The sequence below is a fragment of the Uloborus diversus genome, chromosome 10 (assembly GCF_026930045.1).
Source record: "Uloborus diversus isolate 005 chromosome 10, Udiv.v.3.1, whole genome shotgun sequence".
NCBI lineage: Eukaryota > Metazoa > Arthropoda > Arachnida > Araneae > Uloboridae > Uloborus > Uloborus diversus.
Genome location: NC_072740.1, coordinates 30,214,811 through 30,231,575, shown reverse-complemented (window position 1 = coordinate 30,231,575; position 16,765 = coordinate 30,214,811). Strand labels below are relative to the sequence as shown.

Genomic DNA, 16,765 nt, shown 5'->3' with positions numbered 1-16,765 from the left:
TGTAGTGTGGGGTTTTTATTAGTTTGTTTACTAGTGTAATAAGGTTGCACTGTTTTTTGCTTAGAAAAGATGTTTTTTCTTTTACCAAAACACTTCCGTGAAATTTCACACCAACATAAAAGTTGTTAACAAAGTAAAACATAATGCCAATTTTTAAAATTATCAATATACGTTTGCACATTTTTTCTTTCTTTATAATATACTTGTAATCATGCAGTGTTTTCAGGCTCTGATAAGTCAAATTTAAGTTTAAAACAAAATAAGCTAGTTAGATTTTATACATTACTTCTTAAGAAAGGATAAATATCAACACCATCAAAAACAGTCTGAATTCTAAGAATTTAGACTGTTTTTGATTAATAATGTATCAAAATATATATTTCAGAGTAAATAAAACTGTATTTTGTGCTTTTAGTCTTAGAAAGAAACCTTTTATTGTGACCTAAAAATAAAATATTATTACAGTTTTCTGAGTTGCAAGCGTAAGGTTAACAATTTTAAGCTCCACAACCTCTCTACACTTGAAAGTTTCTACAAAGTTGCTTAAAAGTATGTAGGATAAGAATTATTATTAATTTTAAAAATAAATGTTTAATGATAAAGGTATATGCTTTGACGTCTTTTGTTACAGAACCTTTATGTTTTTCCAATAGTTACACATGCTACATGAAATCTGAATAACGGCCATTGTATGGCACGTTTGCGACATTTCTAGATTTTTTAAAGTAGGGCAACATTAAAACGTGCTGAAAGCATCATACACATTTAGGATTATTCTTTTTTTAATCCTGATCATGTTAGAAACATTTCAAGGCATCTTTTCATCCCTAAGCTCATTAATTTTTTTTATTGAAAAAGGCGCTCCTTGTAACGACAAAACACGTGTTTGCGTTAATCTGCAGTTTGCTTCTTTACGTTGTTATTTCTAATTTCATTTTTTATGAACAAAGGTAGTTAAGACAGTAAGTGATTGCATGCAATAAAGGTTGATTTTCATTATCTAAACTACAGTTTTATTTACAAATCAATAGCGAATATGTCGAAATACTTGTACGTTTGATCATAAATTTAGTAAGCACTAAAGTTTTCTTTTTAAATATTAGTGCAGTTAAATTTTTTCTATTGCTATTTTGCACTTTTAGTTGTTTGACCATCGCATTTTCCTTCCATAAAAAAATAATAAATAAGTCCTCTCGAAAGCTTATATTTAAGTTATTTACTGAATTTTCAATCTAAATCAAATTGATTTCGATCACTTAACAGTCGGTCTTATCTTGTTAATTAAATATTTTCTGTTTGTTTTGTTATATTAAAATATCTTCTGTAAAAAATAACACATTTTAAATACTACACTGCTTTAGTTGCACATAGCATATTATCGCTTCAAAGCAACAGTAGGATATCTTACAGTTATTCCGTGGATTAGATGTCTTACTGTTGCTCTGGAGAGATGATTTAGTCGTTCTCTTTTTCCACAACTGTTTTCAGTTTCTGACAAACATGAGAATTTTCTTTTCCAACATGCATAGTTCTAAACATTCTTTTGAATCTGTTGAAATTCTCTATTGTCAAGCGGTTTTAGGATTTCTTTTCCCCCAGACGGATGGAGCTCGATCATCGGCATGCGTCATGAGATCGATCTCATTGTAAGGCAATCCAGAGTTTATATGCTTAAAGAAACACAGTTAAATGTTCGGGAATTTTTTAAGGTAAATTTTACTGTAAAATATAGAGTTTACAGTGCAGAGAATATTTTAAAGGTTAAATGTACCGGAAAAAATAAACGATTGCAGCGCTAATAGGTATACCACATGACTTACGGATCGAAGCACTTATTTCGCCTTTCCCAGTCGCTACGTGAGGTCATGTGGGATACTAGTTGAGACAACTGTCTCCGTCAAAGTGTTCCCGGTTCAAATCCCTCTGCTCACATTTTTTTTTTATTTTGTTCAACACAACTAGCCGTAGCGTTCCCGCTTTTTGTACCATAAAATTGTATAATAAAATAAAATGTACGGTAAAAAGTATTGGCAGCACAGATATTTAGTACTTTTTACTGTAAAATTTCAGAAAACCATTTAACAGCGTAGTGATAACTTGCAGAAGTTAACAACCCTAATACTCTAACCATTCCTTGTAATGTGGTTTAAAGCTTCCAATTTTTACAATTCTGACGTAAATCAGAAATCAAATACAAAGAATTCCAAAAGATGTCGAGCCATTCAGTGTATTTTTACGCCACAGATTCTCTATTTTACACTTCTCCAACTCAAATTAAGATATATGTATTGCATTTTTTTGATATAAATGGAAAAAAAACTCTTTTAGACTGTTGTACAGTTATCCAAAATTAGAAAATTATAATTATTAAATCCATTAAAAAAATTATTGCGTTTATTGCTCTTCTGCCATTTAGGAACACATTGAGGTACGCTGACTGGGAAGCAAAATAAATTAATTTAATAAAATTAATGCACCTTTAAGGCAGCAAAACGAAAGGTGTCTAAACGTTTAAAAGCCCCCCCCCCCCCCCTTTGTGTTTCCCAGCGCAAGTTTTCTATCTGACAGTCTCATACACTGAACACGTTCAACAACCTCGAGAATAATTCAAAATACTAGCTTCAGCATATTGAATTATGGAATTAGTTGTGTAGAAAAATGCCAACTTTTCGTTTGAAAAATATAGAGTAAAACGCTTCAATTATAATCTTGCACCGTGAGTAAAGTTTCTTTTAAAAATCAAATATACTTAAACACTAAAAAAAAATCCGAAACGTTACTAGTTATTTCCGTTGAACGTTTCGGAATTTCAGATTATCATCTATTTCCCCGTAAAATCAAGTTGTTTTGTCAAAAAGGTTTTGTGAATTGCTACAAAAATGCACGAATGCAAGACTTTTCATTGTCGTGAATAATATTTTTATCCACCATTTTAAAGATTGACTAAGCGTGTTTATTAAGTGTATCGGCTTTTGTTCGATTACGGCTCGTCTAGACTGACTAAGCTCCCAAAGAGAGCGAATTAGTCCGTGGATAGCTGCAGCTTTGCAAGGCAATAATTTCAGGCAAGAAAGATGCTTGGTTTTTGGTAAAAGTTATATCTGGGGAAAAATCATGCCTTTTCTACAGCCACTATTTTTTACAAATATCAGCGGAAATCAGAGCTGTAATTATTGCAAGATAAGTGAAGATACGTCCTGGATAAGGCTAACAATTCAGGGAAATGTCAGCACATCCTATGTATCCTGGTACAGTCTTAATTAATTTTTATTGTTCAAAAGGAACGAGTTCGCAGTCTGATAGTAAGTTTAGTAATCTCGGTTTGAAATATTCTCGCAGATCTGAAGGTTCATTTTAAAAGTTTTCCAATGAATATATCAGGCAATAGCATTAGTGTCTTCAAAAGTGACGGGTTGTTGTTATTGTTTTGGTAATAATCTTTATCAGGCCTAACGTTTCCAAGTATCAATGGACATCTTTTAGGTGTTTGAAACACATTCCGTAGATAAAAAGTTCCTACATTCTGAAGCAATGGCAATCGTTTACCGTTTGCCATATAGGTGTGCAGATTCAACGATTTACAGCATCTTACAGCTGTAAAAAGACCTATGCAAATTTCTCTTCAATTATTGCATTACTAATGAACATTGTCTTTACTTAGGATACAATGGATCGAAGAATGAACTTTTGTGTGCTTCATTTTAATTCTTTTTTCATTGTGTGTTCATTTTAATTATTTAAGGTTTCATCATGTTTCCCCTTTTTTTAGTAAGCAAGGACGGACGCAAGTAGCTCAGGAACTTCTGCAAAGGGCTCTAGAACTGGATAAGGAGTTCATCGAGGCATATTCTTCGCTAGCTACCATTCATGCAGAAGGAGGAAGACTGGAGGATGCAGAGAATCTCCATCTGAAAGCACTCTCAATAGATCCGAACAACGCGGATTCTTATAACAACTATGGAACGTTTCTACAAAAATCAGGTAAATTTAATTAAAAACAAAAGTATAGTTTGTTCTTATACAGTAAATAACAAAATAATCTTAATCCAAGTTTATATACGGTAGTTTAAGAAGTAATTATACGATAATATAATTAATAATTAATTACAGTAAAACATTGTTTGTGCAAGAAAAGGATTAATATAGTGACTGATTTGACAGTAAACATAAAAATATTCGTTTGAATGGCTTAACAACAAATACTAGAGTTGGAAATTATTGTGATTAACCCATGAATTTTTACGTAAGATATTTTTTGGAGATATTTATCGGATGATTAGCAACTGAAGGGAAACAATTTTTGAAGGGGGAGGGGTACTGAAGTATAGCGAAATCGACTCAGAAACATGTAACAATGCAAAGTCGGAATTGCAATACTAACAACATAGATAGGTTATTAAGTGAAATGTCTGATGCGTCACCGTAGTAAGTGTGACAGCATCATGTTTTCAGATTGACGTTTAAGATAGTAAGCGTAAAAATAGACCTTGAATTTCTAGATATTTCACCTAAAGTTTTTTAACATCTGCACCGCATTAAATTTCGATTTTTTTTAAATACACCGAGAAAGCAGCCGGAATACATTGGGAAACTTCATTATCAAGATTATAATGAAATTTTTTTGTCAATGGTCTTTCAGTGTCAATCCAGACCACAAAGAATTCATATTTTCATTCGTAATAGTACAGGGTGTTTCATCTTAAACTGACAGTACTCAGTGGCTTATAGCTCCTGTTCTACAGGACAAATCCGATAGAAACTTCAAAAAAAATTTAACCAGATCATACGAATGAATTTTTAGCAAAAAATGCAATTTGAAATTTTGCCACCAGGTTCAACGACACAACAAGAAAAGATATCAGTTAAAAATCTAAAAGTAATGAAACATTTTTTTTTTTTATAACACACTTATGTTATGCACCTTGCCGGTAAACACTATGCTGAAAACGCACCACCACATTGTGAACGGACTCAAGCAATGTATCAATAAGGATAAGGAAAAACATGGTATACGATGCCAGCTTTCACATCTACTTCATTGTTATACCTCTTTGACAAAGGCGATGTTTAATATAACCAGAAGTCATAAAGGTCACAAGAAATCGCACCTTTTGACATTGCTGAACCGGCAATCGAGAAATGGAGAGGAAACGTTCGTCACAAAATTAGGCTTAAATCTAAATCGTTTTGCAATATAAGCAATTTGCTCCGTCACACGATGGTGGCTAAACAGTTAACTTTTTTATACAGAGAGCCCTGAAGCATTGCATTTATTCTGAAGAACAAGCTTTACGACTGATGCGCGTACCTTCTTATTTTTTTTACTGCAAATAAATCTTTCTTAGAACTATAGGTATCACTCTCATAGAGAAATAACATGAGCTACTCATCAATCGCTATCTTTTTTTTTCCATCCCAACTGAAACGTTGCATAAGGCCGTTGACTGCGCAGTGATTCGCCTTCAAGCAGCGCTTAACTTTAAACTAAAGAAGTGCGGGAGCTCTACTGTCTTCAGAACCTATTTCAATGCGCAGGCAGTCTTAGTTCCGTTTAAAATTTAAAAAAATCATACATGAAATATAAAATAAGTGCAGGAGCCACTTGCAAATCAGGCCTTGCTTTAAGCACATTATTAACTGACAAGGTGCGCAGTAGAGCACACAAGTGCGTAAATAATTAAAATCTTTCGCGATTCATTGATTTTTTAACTGTCACCTTTTCTTTCTACGTCGATAAACCACCACTAGGCTGCAAAATTACGGATTTTTTTTTAGTTTTTTTTTATAAGAAACCTTGTCCGTATTATCTGTACTACGTATGTTTCAAGTCTCAATCGGATTCATCCTGTACAGCAGGAGCTATAAGCCTCTGAGTAGGGTCAGTTTAATTTTAACCATCATGTACCTCTCTCTGTAGGTGGTGTACAGCGGTTCCCCTCAAACCACCTACATGGTTGAACTTTCTTTCAATGCTATGCTATGCTATTTCAAGTTGTGTACTTTACATTTTTAGTAGCTTATTTCTTCGGTTTCAATTACTCTGTCTTTTGATTGCATGCTCTTGAATCCGTTGATTTTATACTTATGACTTATATGTTTCTTTAAGAATGTTATTTTAAATTAAAACAAATCATTTTAATAGTTCCGAGATACATCTTTAAATGAAGACGATAACAAAATCTAGCCTGCTTCAACTCTAAAAAACTTAACATTGTATCTTTAAGATCGTGTCAAAATATATGTCTGGTGTTGCACGCAACTATTCGTTTCGAGAATGAAAAAGGTTGCTTATAAGATATTAGTTAGGTTGATTATAGAGATTAGTCGTGCGTTGTCAACTACATTTCTTTTAAACATTAGTGTACTTAACAACGCACGACAACGGTATTTAAATTTAATTACATTAATATTGATGGGGAAGTGACAGAAATTTGCAATAAAACAAAATAAATGCGAATATCTAACATATCGAGTGATTTGTACTACTCAATACGACGATGATATCAAACAGCTTCAACATTGTTTCACACCTTTTAGTGCTTTTGACCGTAGTCGGGTTTCAGTTTTTTAAACTTTATTTATTCCAATATTTTCCATTTTAACCACTGATGCCAAAAAAAAAAAAAAAAAAAGACGAGTAATATAATTGCGTGAGTAATACATACTTAATAGTTAAACACCATAGATCAGGACATTTTTGATAAAACAATTGCTCAATATTAGGAATAGGATAAATTTAACCACCGTCTTTATCTGCGAGTACCGGCAACGCTGCGAAATACAGTATAGGCGTAAATATTAGGAGTATGTAAGTGTAGTAGTAAAGTTGAAAGTTTGTAAGAAAGTGAGAACAAGAAATAGGTTTGTGTCTAATAAAGATTAGATAATGTAATTGTGCTTTGCTGTGCATAAGGATTTTAATTTATTTTCTCTAATATATATTAACAAATGAATTTTCATTACAAAAACTGACGCAGTATTATAACTGGATATGTACTTATTGATGAGTAAACTTGAACCTTTGCAAAAATACATTTTCAAACGTCAATTACAGCTTTATCCAAAGTGCAACCATGATGATTGTGTACAGTGACACCCCAACACAAAATGAGTGGCAGCATTTTGCGTATTATTTTGCCACTGCCTATCAAGCCATCATACTCAACTGAGTTCGGAGTTATCCGAACGATTTTATGAACTTGGTTGATGTTCCACCATTTGACTCTCTCCTTTTGAAGTCGGTTTCCGGATAATGGGAGCAAAATTGGTTACACTATGCCGATCTTCAAATTATCTTCGAATTTAATCGACAAGTAGTTCTAGAGTAAAACTTTTACATCTGCCTACACTTCACCGTAAAAACTATTCAGAAACGTTCTTGGAAAATAAAAGGCAGCTGATGTGCCCAATTTCAGCCAGTAACATATCTTGCAACATCCAGGAACACTTTCAAATAAAAGTCAGTAACGTTTCTTTACGGCGCCAATTGATACACCACGTGACTTACAGTGCAAAGCACAAAACACCGTATTTCCTTTCACTTGATGTGCCCCGTCTGGTATGGTGGTCAGCAACGCCGCCCGCGAATACGAAGGTCCCGTGTTCAAACCTGGTGCTCGCATTTTGTGTTTTTTAACTCTCATTCTACCTTATAATATGACAGTACAATAGGATTTTACGGTAAAAGTTGCTGGCAACATGGATGCCAGTAACTTTTACCATAAAATTTCTTTTTTTTTTTTTTTTTTTTTTTTTTAATTTTATTTTAACAGTGCGTGCTAAAAAGAAAAAGGAATGAGATTGGTTAAAATCGGGATTTTTAAGGTAAAATCGACTTTTCGTATTGCTGAAGTCGGTAAAAATGTAGCTTGTTTTACTCGGGTCACAATTACGAAACGAATGACACCTTAATTATCAAAATCAAATGAATAGTTTCTGCGCTACAGTAAAGCAACCGTAAATACAAACATACGTAGACCGCTAAAATCATAACCTTTCCTTTTGGTTTTGCCGTAGTCGGGTAAAAAGGAGTGCGATTGATTTGAGTAAGTAGTAGTGTTTGCTCAAACATTAATTTCGCGATATTGAAAATGCTATTAGTTAAGAATCGCTTTAGAAAAGCAGCACTCTTATTCGTAAAATAAAGAGGAATGCTTTTTGACTTATATTGTATAATAGGAATTTCGCTTTTGACAGAATAATATTCCTTGACTTTTGGAAATGTTTCTTTAATTCCAATCTAACACAGATTAACTTTTTCCAGTTTTGTTCTTATTTCTTGACAAAGTTTATCGGCATTACTAGGGACTCCACAACCAGATCTTTTCTTTCGCCAACCTCGTTCGTCACCTGCTGTGACTCAATGCCACTTGCAGCGAGTGGCAGATGATGATTTTAATGCTTTTCAGAGGTTCAGGACGTCCCTGGATAGCCTTAGGTCAATCTCAGGACTAGACGTCCGACGTATTAATATTTAAAGGGGTCAGGTGCGATGGAATAGCTATCCCTTGATGCCTTGTATCCATCAGTACCAGTACTGACCTGATAAGAATTGCCAGTCCGGAGGAGAAAGGTTTACAGATAAACACACAGACAGACGCGCTTAGAGGTCTTAAAAGTACAGTAAAACCTGTAAACTTGACCACTCTTGTAAGTTGACAGATTTCAGGCACAGAATTATATCTATATCATATAATTTAACCTCTATAAGTTGAACATCTGTTTAGGTTGACCACTAAAGTACTGCACCGCAAGTGGTCAACTTACACAGGTAACAACTTGTAGCATCGGTTAGGGCTTCGATTTCACTTTATTTTGTTGCTTTGTTACGCATTTCTTAACATCCATGTGCATAACATCCCGAGATGGAGGCTCATTAGTTGAATTGTTTAGATCGTTCTTCTAACAACTCGATCGGCATGGGATTAATCCCTACACAAACCAAAAAAAAAAACGTAGTTTTTGAAAAACTAATTTTTCTTGGTTGAATTCTATTTCAAGTTTCCATGAATATATAATTTTTACTCACCGGGGCAGAATTCAAAACCACAGTAAATTTAAATTCGAAAAAAAGTTTATTTTATCATGATAAACCACATTTTTTTCAAAGGTGTATTTTGCGGGGAGCCATAACTTCCTTAATATTTTATCAAACTAAGTGAGACATCGTTTAAAGATTTTTAATTTTCTAGCACGGAAAATAAACAAGCAAGTAACATTTTTGCTATTACTAAAAATAATAATATTATTAATAATAGTAAAAACAAGTTTTTGAATCCCTTCTGTCAAATAGGGACGCTTTGCACGGGTCAGCTAGTAACAAAATGTACACAAAAGGAAAGAAACATCAAAACAAATCAAATCTATCCATAACTAAAACATGTCTGAAAATAAAATTTACAGTGAGTAACTCAGTTCTAGTAAAACAAACAACATACTAAATATTGTTTACAAAAAAAAACAGAATTGCTTTAAGCGTGCAACAAAAAATTACAACAAAATCCCAATAATAAAACAATCCAAATAATTCATTCTGAAATTTCAAAATACATTCATTCTGAAGATTTGCCGAAATGCGACGTTGCGTAAAATCTGTAAACGATCTTTGGAATTTTCTATTAGATAGGAGTTTTATTTCGCTCCTGGAACTTTCTGCGATGCCTTGAAACAATCGGAAAACCCCAGAATTTATTTGCACACGTTTTTGAAATAGTCCATCCAAAAAATTGGCTCGGACTGCCATAAAAGAAATTGAATTGACAAGACATGAACATTCTACATCAATAAAATCTGGTATCTCGGTCTTTTAAGGACATTAGAGAGGTACTTTTGCTTAAATCAATTCCTGCACAGTGTCCTTAACATAAAATTTAGTAATTGAGCAATAAATGAACATGTTAAACGTATAATTACGAAAATAATGAACTCCGTAGTTGCGTCCAATAAACAATTAAATGTCTTTTTGTAGTTATAAATTGATTTTTTTATATAATCATAGCAGCTATTTTTGGCTTACATGTGAGTAAGAAATATTTTCACGCGTACAAAGTAATTATTTCTGAGTACGCATAGTGTACAACTATTAGAATTTATATTTATATGTATAATTAAAACATAGATAGTTTAGATAGTTATAATTTCGCTAATGTAATGATGTAGTATTAACAAATCAAACTCTTTTAAGCCCAAATTAGCAATTAAAGTGACTTACCCGGGTTCCTGAGTTTGGTTTAAGCAATATGAAATACTGCGAAAAAATCTGCAAACTTTTCAGAAGCAGCAGTCACCGACAGCTCCTTGTAAATCCAAAACCCACGTTTTCACCTTAATTACGAATTCTCTTCAAATAACATTGTCACCATAATTATTATTATTATTATTAGTGTTGTTGTTGTTGTTGCTGCAAGAGCTGTAATTATTTTAGATTTTTTAGCGGAACAATTCATTAAATTAAAAAAATTACAACAATAGATTTTAAGGATATTTTGTTAGAATTGGAAAATCTAAAACTGACGTCAATAAACGTGTCCTGCAAGTGTCAGGTAAATCTCATTTAAGAAAAAATATATACATACTTTCATTTTTTCTCGTACTTAACCAGACACACAAGTAATTTATGTTTGACCAGTTCAGCTGCTCTTTTAACCTATAGCACTAAATAATTCCATTCAGAAACAAATTTAGTTCTGTTGCAAAGAAAAATTTTGTCCAGCAGAGCTGGATAAAAACAAGCGAGCAGCATCAAATTGTTAAAACAATATTGTCCGACTGGAGTTAATGTTTAACTTTGGCATTTGCACATGATATACTGAGTACAGCTAGGGAATTTTAGGAGATACAGATAGTGTGTTACATAAAAATTTTAGATTGTTGTTTTTTCTGTTTTACGTCGCGCGTCTTTCTTTACCAAAATTATATATATATATATATATATATATATATATATATATATATATATATATATATATATATATATATGTATGTATATGTATATATATATATATATATATATATATATATATATATATATATATATATATATATATATATATATATATATATATATATATATATGTATATGTATATATATATATATATATATATATATATATATATATATATATATATATATATATATATATATATATATATATATATTTATATATATATATATTGCGTAGAAACATCAGAAAAACAGCGTACATTTCCGGAAAGATACGCACATTGAGGCATCAAATTAGAGCTATGTAATGCTCAATAATAATTATTATTAATAGTTATCTCTTCGTTTCTGCATCATAAGCAATTATAACTAATAAGAGGAAAAGTTGAATTAATCAACGTTTGTTTTCTGTCTCAGATCTTATTCTGTTATGTGGTTTCAGTCGAGCAATTAATCATTTAGTTCTGATGGACGGCGAAACGAAGAAAAATGAGATCTAAAACGGAAAGGGGAAAAAAACTTACGAAATCAATAACAGTAGGATAGATTCATAAAATTGTAGTTTTGCGTTTTTGATGTTTTTTTTGTGTATTTAGAGTACTTTTTCTAATGCAAATGAGATTATAAAAGATTTAAAACTTTAGTCAACACACTGAAAACGTACGTCTTTGGAAATTTTCCTGTAAACAAACCGTAAATTGTTTCGCTTCAACTACCCACAATACTTTTGACAGAGATAAAAACTATTGCAACCTGCTCATTAGATGAGTAAAATAATTTTCATTTACTTATTTACTATTTTTATTTTAATTTTAAAAATAACATTGCTAATCTACACTGCAAAATATACTGGCATGTAATTGATGGTTTCACAGTGAAAAAAAAAATAACGTGATAATGTAAAAACATTGGTTTGGATTTTCTATTGATGTAATCGATATTTATAGAAAGCTAGTTTGTGCTTTCTATATATTTGACAGCTAGTTTTCATATTTTCTAACAACAAGAGATAAACTTACCTTTTGAACAAAAAAACTTAAAACTTAAACTTTTTTTTTTTTTGTGTAAAGGCGAGTAAAAAAGAAAAAACTGGATAGCTTATTAGCCAGCATCATCGATATCTTTTTGTTTACAAAATCAAGAAAGCTTATTAAATTTTAAACGGTTAAAATCATCTTCTAGAATATGAATATGTTTTTTGCAGTTATATTTGGAATGAACTTTGCTGACTAACCTGGATTATGATCACTTAGTAAATAAGCGTATCTTGCTCTTTTTACTTCCTTTTACAAAAAAGGAAGTATTATATTCGCGAAAAAATTTTCACTCAAAAACCGACCTTAATTTCCATTTTGCTCACCCCCAAATGAATGTTGAATTTTTTTTTCGTCTCGACCACACGTGGATAAGTGCCTAAGAACGCATAGACACGCGAAATATCCATTTTGACAATTCCCGAGTTAGTTACAACGAGATTTCTCGTGACGTCTGTATTTACGTACGTGGGTATGTGCGTATGTGCGTATGTGCGTGTGTACGTATGTGCGGATGTGTGAATGTGCGAATGTGCGTATGTATGTCGTATAACGCAAGAACGGTATGTCCTAGAAAGTTGAAATTTGGTAGGTAGACTCCTAGTGGGGGCTAGTTGTGCACCTCCCCTTTTGGTTGCATTTTGGGTGTTTTTAAGGGAGTTTTTTGCCCCTTCTCGGGGGGAAACCATTGTTAATTTCGATGTAAACTCAAGTGGTGTTACAATGGACACTTGGCGATATATCGCCAGTCTTTTGTTCGCCAAGTTTTGTTACCAACTTGGCGACAAATTTGGCAATTTTTTTTTTTAATCTGGTTTCAATTTGGCCACTGTTGGTGATATTTAGAGAGTAAACTATTGAATCACATTAAAATCACCAATAATGGGAAAATGACATTAAATTAGAGTAAAAGGAAGTCATGTGAGGCACACATCAGCTCGTTTCGTTTTATCGCCCGGCCGATTTATTCAAGAAGCCAGAAAAGAGGTATAAACAAAATGTATGAATCTAAGTCAGTTAAATACTTAAAACTGCATCGCCACAGAAAAAATCAATATAGCTTTTCTTATCTGACATTAGAGATATAGGTACAAAAAATTATTTGTGCAAGATAAGAACCAGTTTTGATTGATGTTGTGGGATAATAGGTACTTTTAAATTAACATTAGGGTTAGTTGTCTCAAAAATTATCCTTCTTGTATGGTTAAAAGAAGCCAATAATTGTTTTGATAGTTTTTATTACTGATTCGAATAATCGTTAATATTATTTATGTGGCTATCTTTGTAAAACTTGTTCCGGGCGCTTGAATTTTCTATTATTAATAAATGTAACGTAATTATTGACAACATTGTGTAATTTCGAAATTCTTCCCCAGCGAAATAAATTTTAGTAATTTTACTCCTTGATTTTAAATAACAGACTCAAATGAATGAAATGTTCCCAATCATATTTTAAACGAACCTTTCATTTGTAATTACTTTTATTCTCACGTTGTCTTCAAGATAATTATCATCGATTCCATCTTTCTGCAATTCAATAAAGATTAAGACGAGCTTACGTGCAAAATTTTAATTTTCAGCGATGACATTTTCAGCTGTTAACGAAGGAAATACAACAGACTTTTCGTGAATGCAGAAATTTTAAAGGTAAAGAGCATGAGAACTACTTGAAAGTTTTGCAAATTAAATTGCATAACAACAGATGCGCCCATTTCATAAAGAGTCGAATTTCAGAACATTTTTAATAGCATTTTGCCTGTCTAATTTTTGAATGCATTCATTTCACTTCATAACTTTTGCCAGCAAACTTCCTTTCTCTTGATTTTTGATTAAAAAACAATTACTGGTGATTACCATATTGTTTTATATGATTAGTTATGGCATGATTATAATGGCTTATTCAACAACTCAAAACTTCAATTTGAGCCAGAAAGTACTTTTCCTTTTTAAGTAAACTTTTCAAACCTTCTGAAAATGAACGAAGGATGTTGTAACATAAAATGCTCTGAACCAAATAAAGGCAAGTGTGCAACATTTTTAGCGAATTTAAAACTCTGGCTTTAATAACTAAAGCTAGTATAATTGATTGTACTTTATACGTGTGCTAGGTAAAAATATCAATCCTGTACAACTGTTTAAAAACACGCAAAAAATTTTAGATTCTGTTATATATGTTACCTAGTCTTCGCTCCCCAAGCGTTTAACATCAATTGTGACCACAAGCGTGGTAATCGAGTTTGTTTCCCTTTACCCCATGTTTCCTTTTATCCAAACGGACCATACTTAAATTTAATCAAAAGATAAAAATCGTCAAATTTTGCAGTTTTTTTTTTCAATGATTTAAAAAAATAATCCGTTTTTTTTCTGTTTAAAAGAACGTTTGAATCGGGGTTTATATCTTAATTAGAATGAAATATATAATATTTTTTGTTGCACGCATTTAAAAGCGTTTTTCTTCATGATGCAATTTTTCCCGACTTATGAGTCAAGAACTGATAAAGATGAAGTAATGAAATTTGGAGCATATCTTTTTCAAACAGTTTACTTTAATTTTTATTCTGCAATTTTGAAAAAGAAAAAAAACATTTACAACAAAAAATATGATTGAAAAAGGTATATATCTTCGAACTTTTTTTTTAAATTTTTTTTTCAAATACTTTCTATTTTTTATTGAATAAATATTTTTTAAATTGCCGAATTAAAAAAAACTTAGATATTTGTGCATAATTTTTTGATTTTTTTAAATTGTTTAAGAATATTTTGAGTTTTATCGATTTAAAGCAACCCCATTTCTTAAAAGAAATTTAATAAATTTAATAAATGATCAAATTACAAAAGAATAATCACAATTCACAGCCTATAAATGCTTAAGTTAGGATTGTGGATGATTTTTCCAATTTGTCTTCAAATACAGGAAATAAGCAAAAAAAAAATGCTTAAAATCAAATATATCATTTATTTTACTCCATATGATTAATTATGAATGCTATCTTAGAAACGGAATGTCTATTTTCTGAGCCCCATGAACAGTAAGGACTAGTATCTAAAAACATTATTTTTTGCTGCATAACCACAAACACATTTCAAATGACATGACAAACCTTTCTTATTGCATATGAATGACTAAGATATTAAAAATAGTTCAGAAAATAAAAAACAACTGTTATAATATTTGCATGGATTAACAAAACTTCATACAGACAGAGCGATCGTTTTCATTCTTCTTTGAATTAATAACAAATTTTAGTTTTTAAACGGCACAATATTTTTAGTTTACTGTTTGTAATGAATACACATGAATTTAAAAAGATAAAATCATGACTGAATTTCTAATGAAAATAATATGCATAGTATTTAAAGAGCTTAGAATAATAATGCGTATTTTGGGAGACAACTTTTATTCATGAAATCACTTATTCTACTAACATTTCATAGGGATGATGAAAAAGCTTTTCTATTTTTTTTTATTTTGCTAATTTTGAACTCTCAACACTTATTTCGTATCAGAGTCAGTGGTTCTTTTTAGCTCAAATTTATCAATTCGGATGAATCTTGCTCCATCCATTAACACAATTATTTAAGAGCTTGAAAAAAATGTTTAAAGGACATTTTAAAGCGTTTAATCTGCTAAGAAGTTCCCTTTCTTTCAAAACATCCCATAACATATTTAAAAACTAAGCACTTCGGTTGCAATCGCATATGATCAGTAAACATGATTTTTTTAATAGGAAGAATAATTTGTTTTTGTTTGTATATGTCTATAATAACGAGCCGATGTGTGCATCACATGACTTCCTTTTACCCCAATTTAATGTCATTTCCCCATTACTGGCAATTTTAATGTGATTCAATAGTTTACTCTCTAAGTATCACCAACAGTGGGTAAATTGAAACAGATTTTTTATAAAAAAAAATCGCCAAATTTGTCGCCAAGTTGGCGAAAAAAAAAATCTCAATATTCATTCGGGGGTGAGTACAATGGAAATTAAGGTCAGTTTTTGAGTGAAATTTTTTTCGCGATTACAATACTTCCTTTTTTGTAGAAGGAAGTAAAAATTAAATGTGTTTTGGGATAAAATTTTTTAAAAAGATTTTATATTTTCAATGCATTAAAACACTTACATCTAGAAGTATTTTAAAGATAAATTTCTTACAGTATCATTTCAGCTAAGTTCTTTAATCATGCTGCAGAGTTTTAAATACCAGCTTTTTGAATCAAACATTTCACTTTTTTAAAACAACATGGTTAAACGCAATCTACCGGGATAATCTGCACCGATGTTATTTTACGTAAAATCCGATAAAGATTATTCTCGAACCTATCTGCAAAATTACATTTTTCTTCCCGGTTTCTGCCGCATGGGACTAATATGGGGCAAGGAAGGAAGCCCAACATTAGGAATCCACTTGCTGAGGTTTTTGAGGCATCGCATCTTGAAAATTGGTTTTGACTGCAGTAAAAAGAATTGGATCGCCAGGGCTTCAGTTTACTTCTCAGATAAGAGACGAAAGTAATATTACAGGGCCGCAAGACTTTTGAAATTATTTTTTTATTGAAATGGACCCTGCCGTCACATTTCTTCAGCAAAATTATGTGCTATTTCGGCATAGGTGACTAAGGTTGTAAGCATGTGGTGTTTACGAAAATAAAAGTTCTGACGTTCACCGAAAGGTGTTTCGTTTAGCCCCTCCCCCTTTTTAGTAAACAAAAATTGAACCGTCTAATTTATAGGTAACTTTGATGGAATAATGAAATAAGATACTTTCACTGTATTCAGCTTTGTTTATT

At 31.6% G+C, this 16,765-nt stretch overlaps 1 protein-coding gene across 2 annotated transcripts in view; it reads left to right on the top strand.

The window, feature by feature from the left end:
• LOC129231837 (protein O-mannosyl-transferase TMTC1-like) overlaps nt 1-16,765 on the top strand; it is a 297,404-nt gene that overhangs the window by 241,631 nt on the left and 39,008 nt on the right. For both annotated transcript variants that reach the window (XM_054866219.1, XM_054866218.1), the window contains exon 12: nt 3,770-3,981. In XM_054866219.1, coding sequence (XP_054722194.1) covers nt 3,770-3,981 — 212 coding nt within the window. The remainder of the gene's footprint in view (nt 1-3,769; nt 3,982-16,765) is intronic.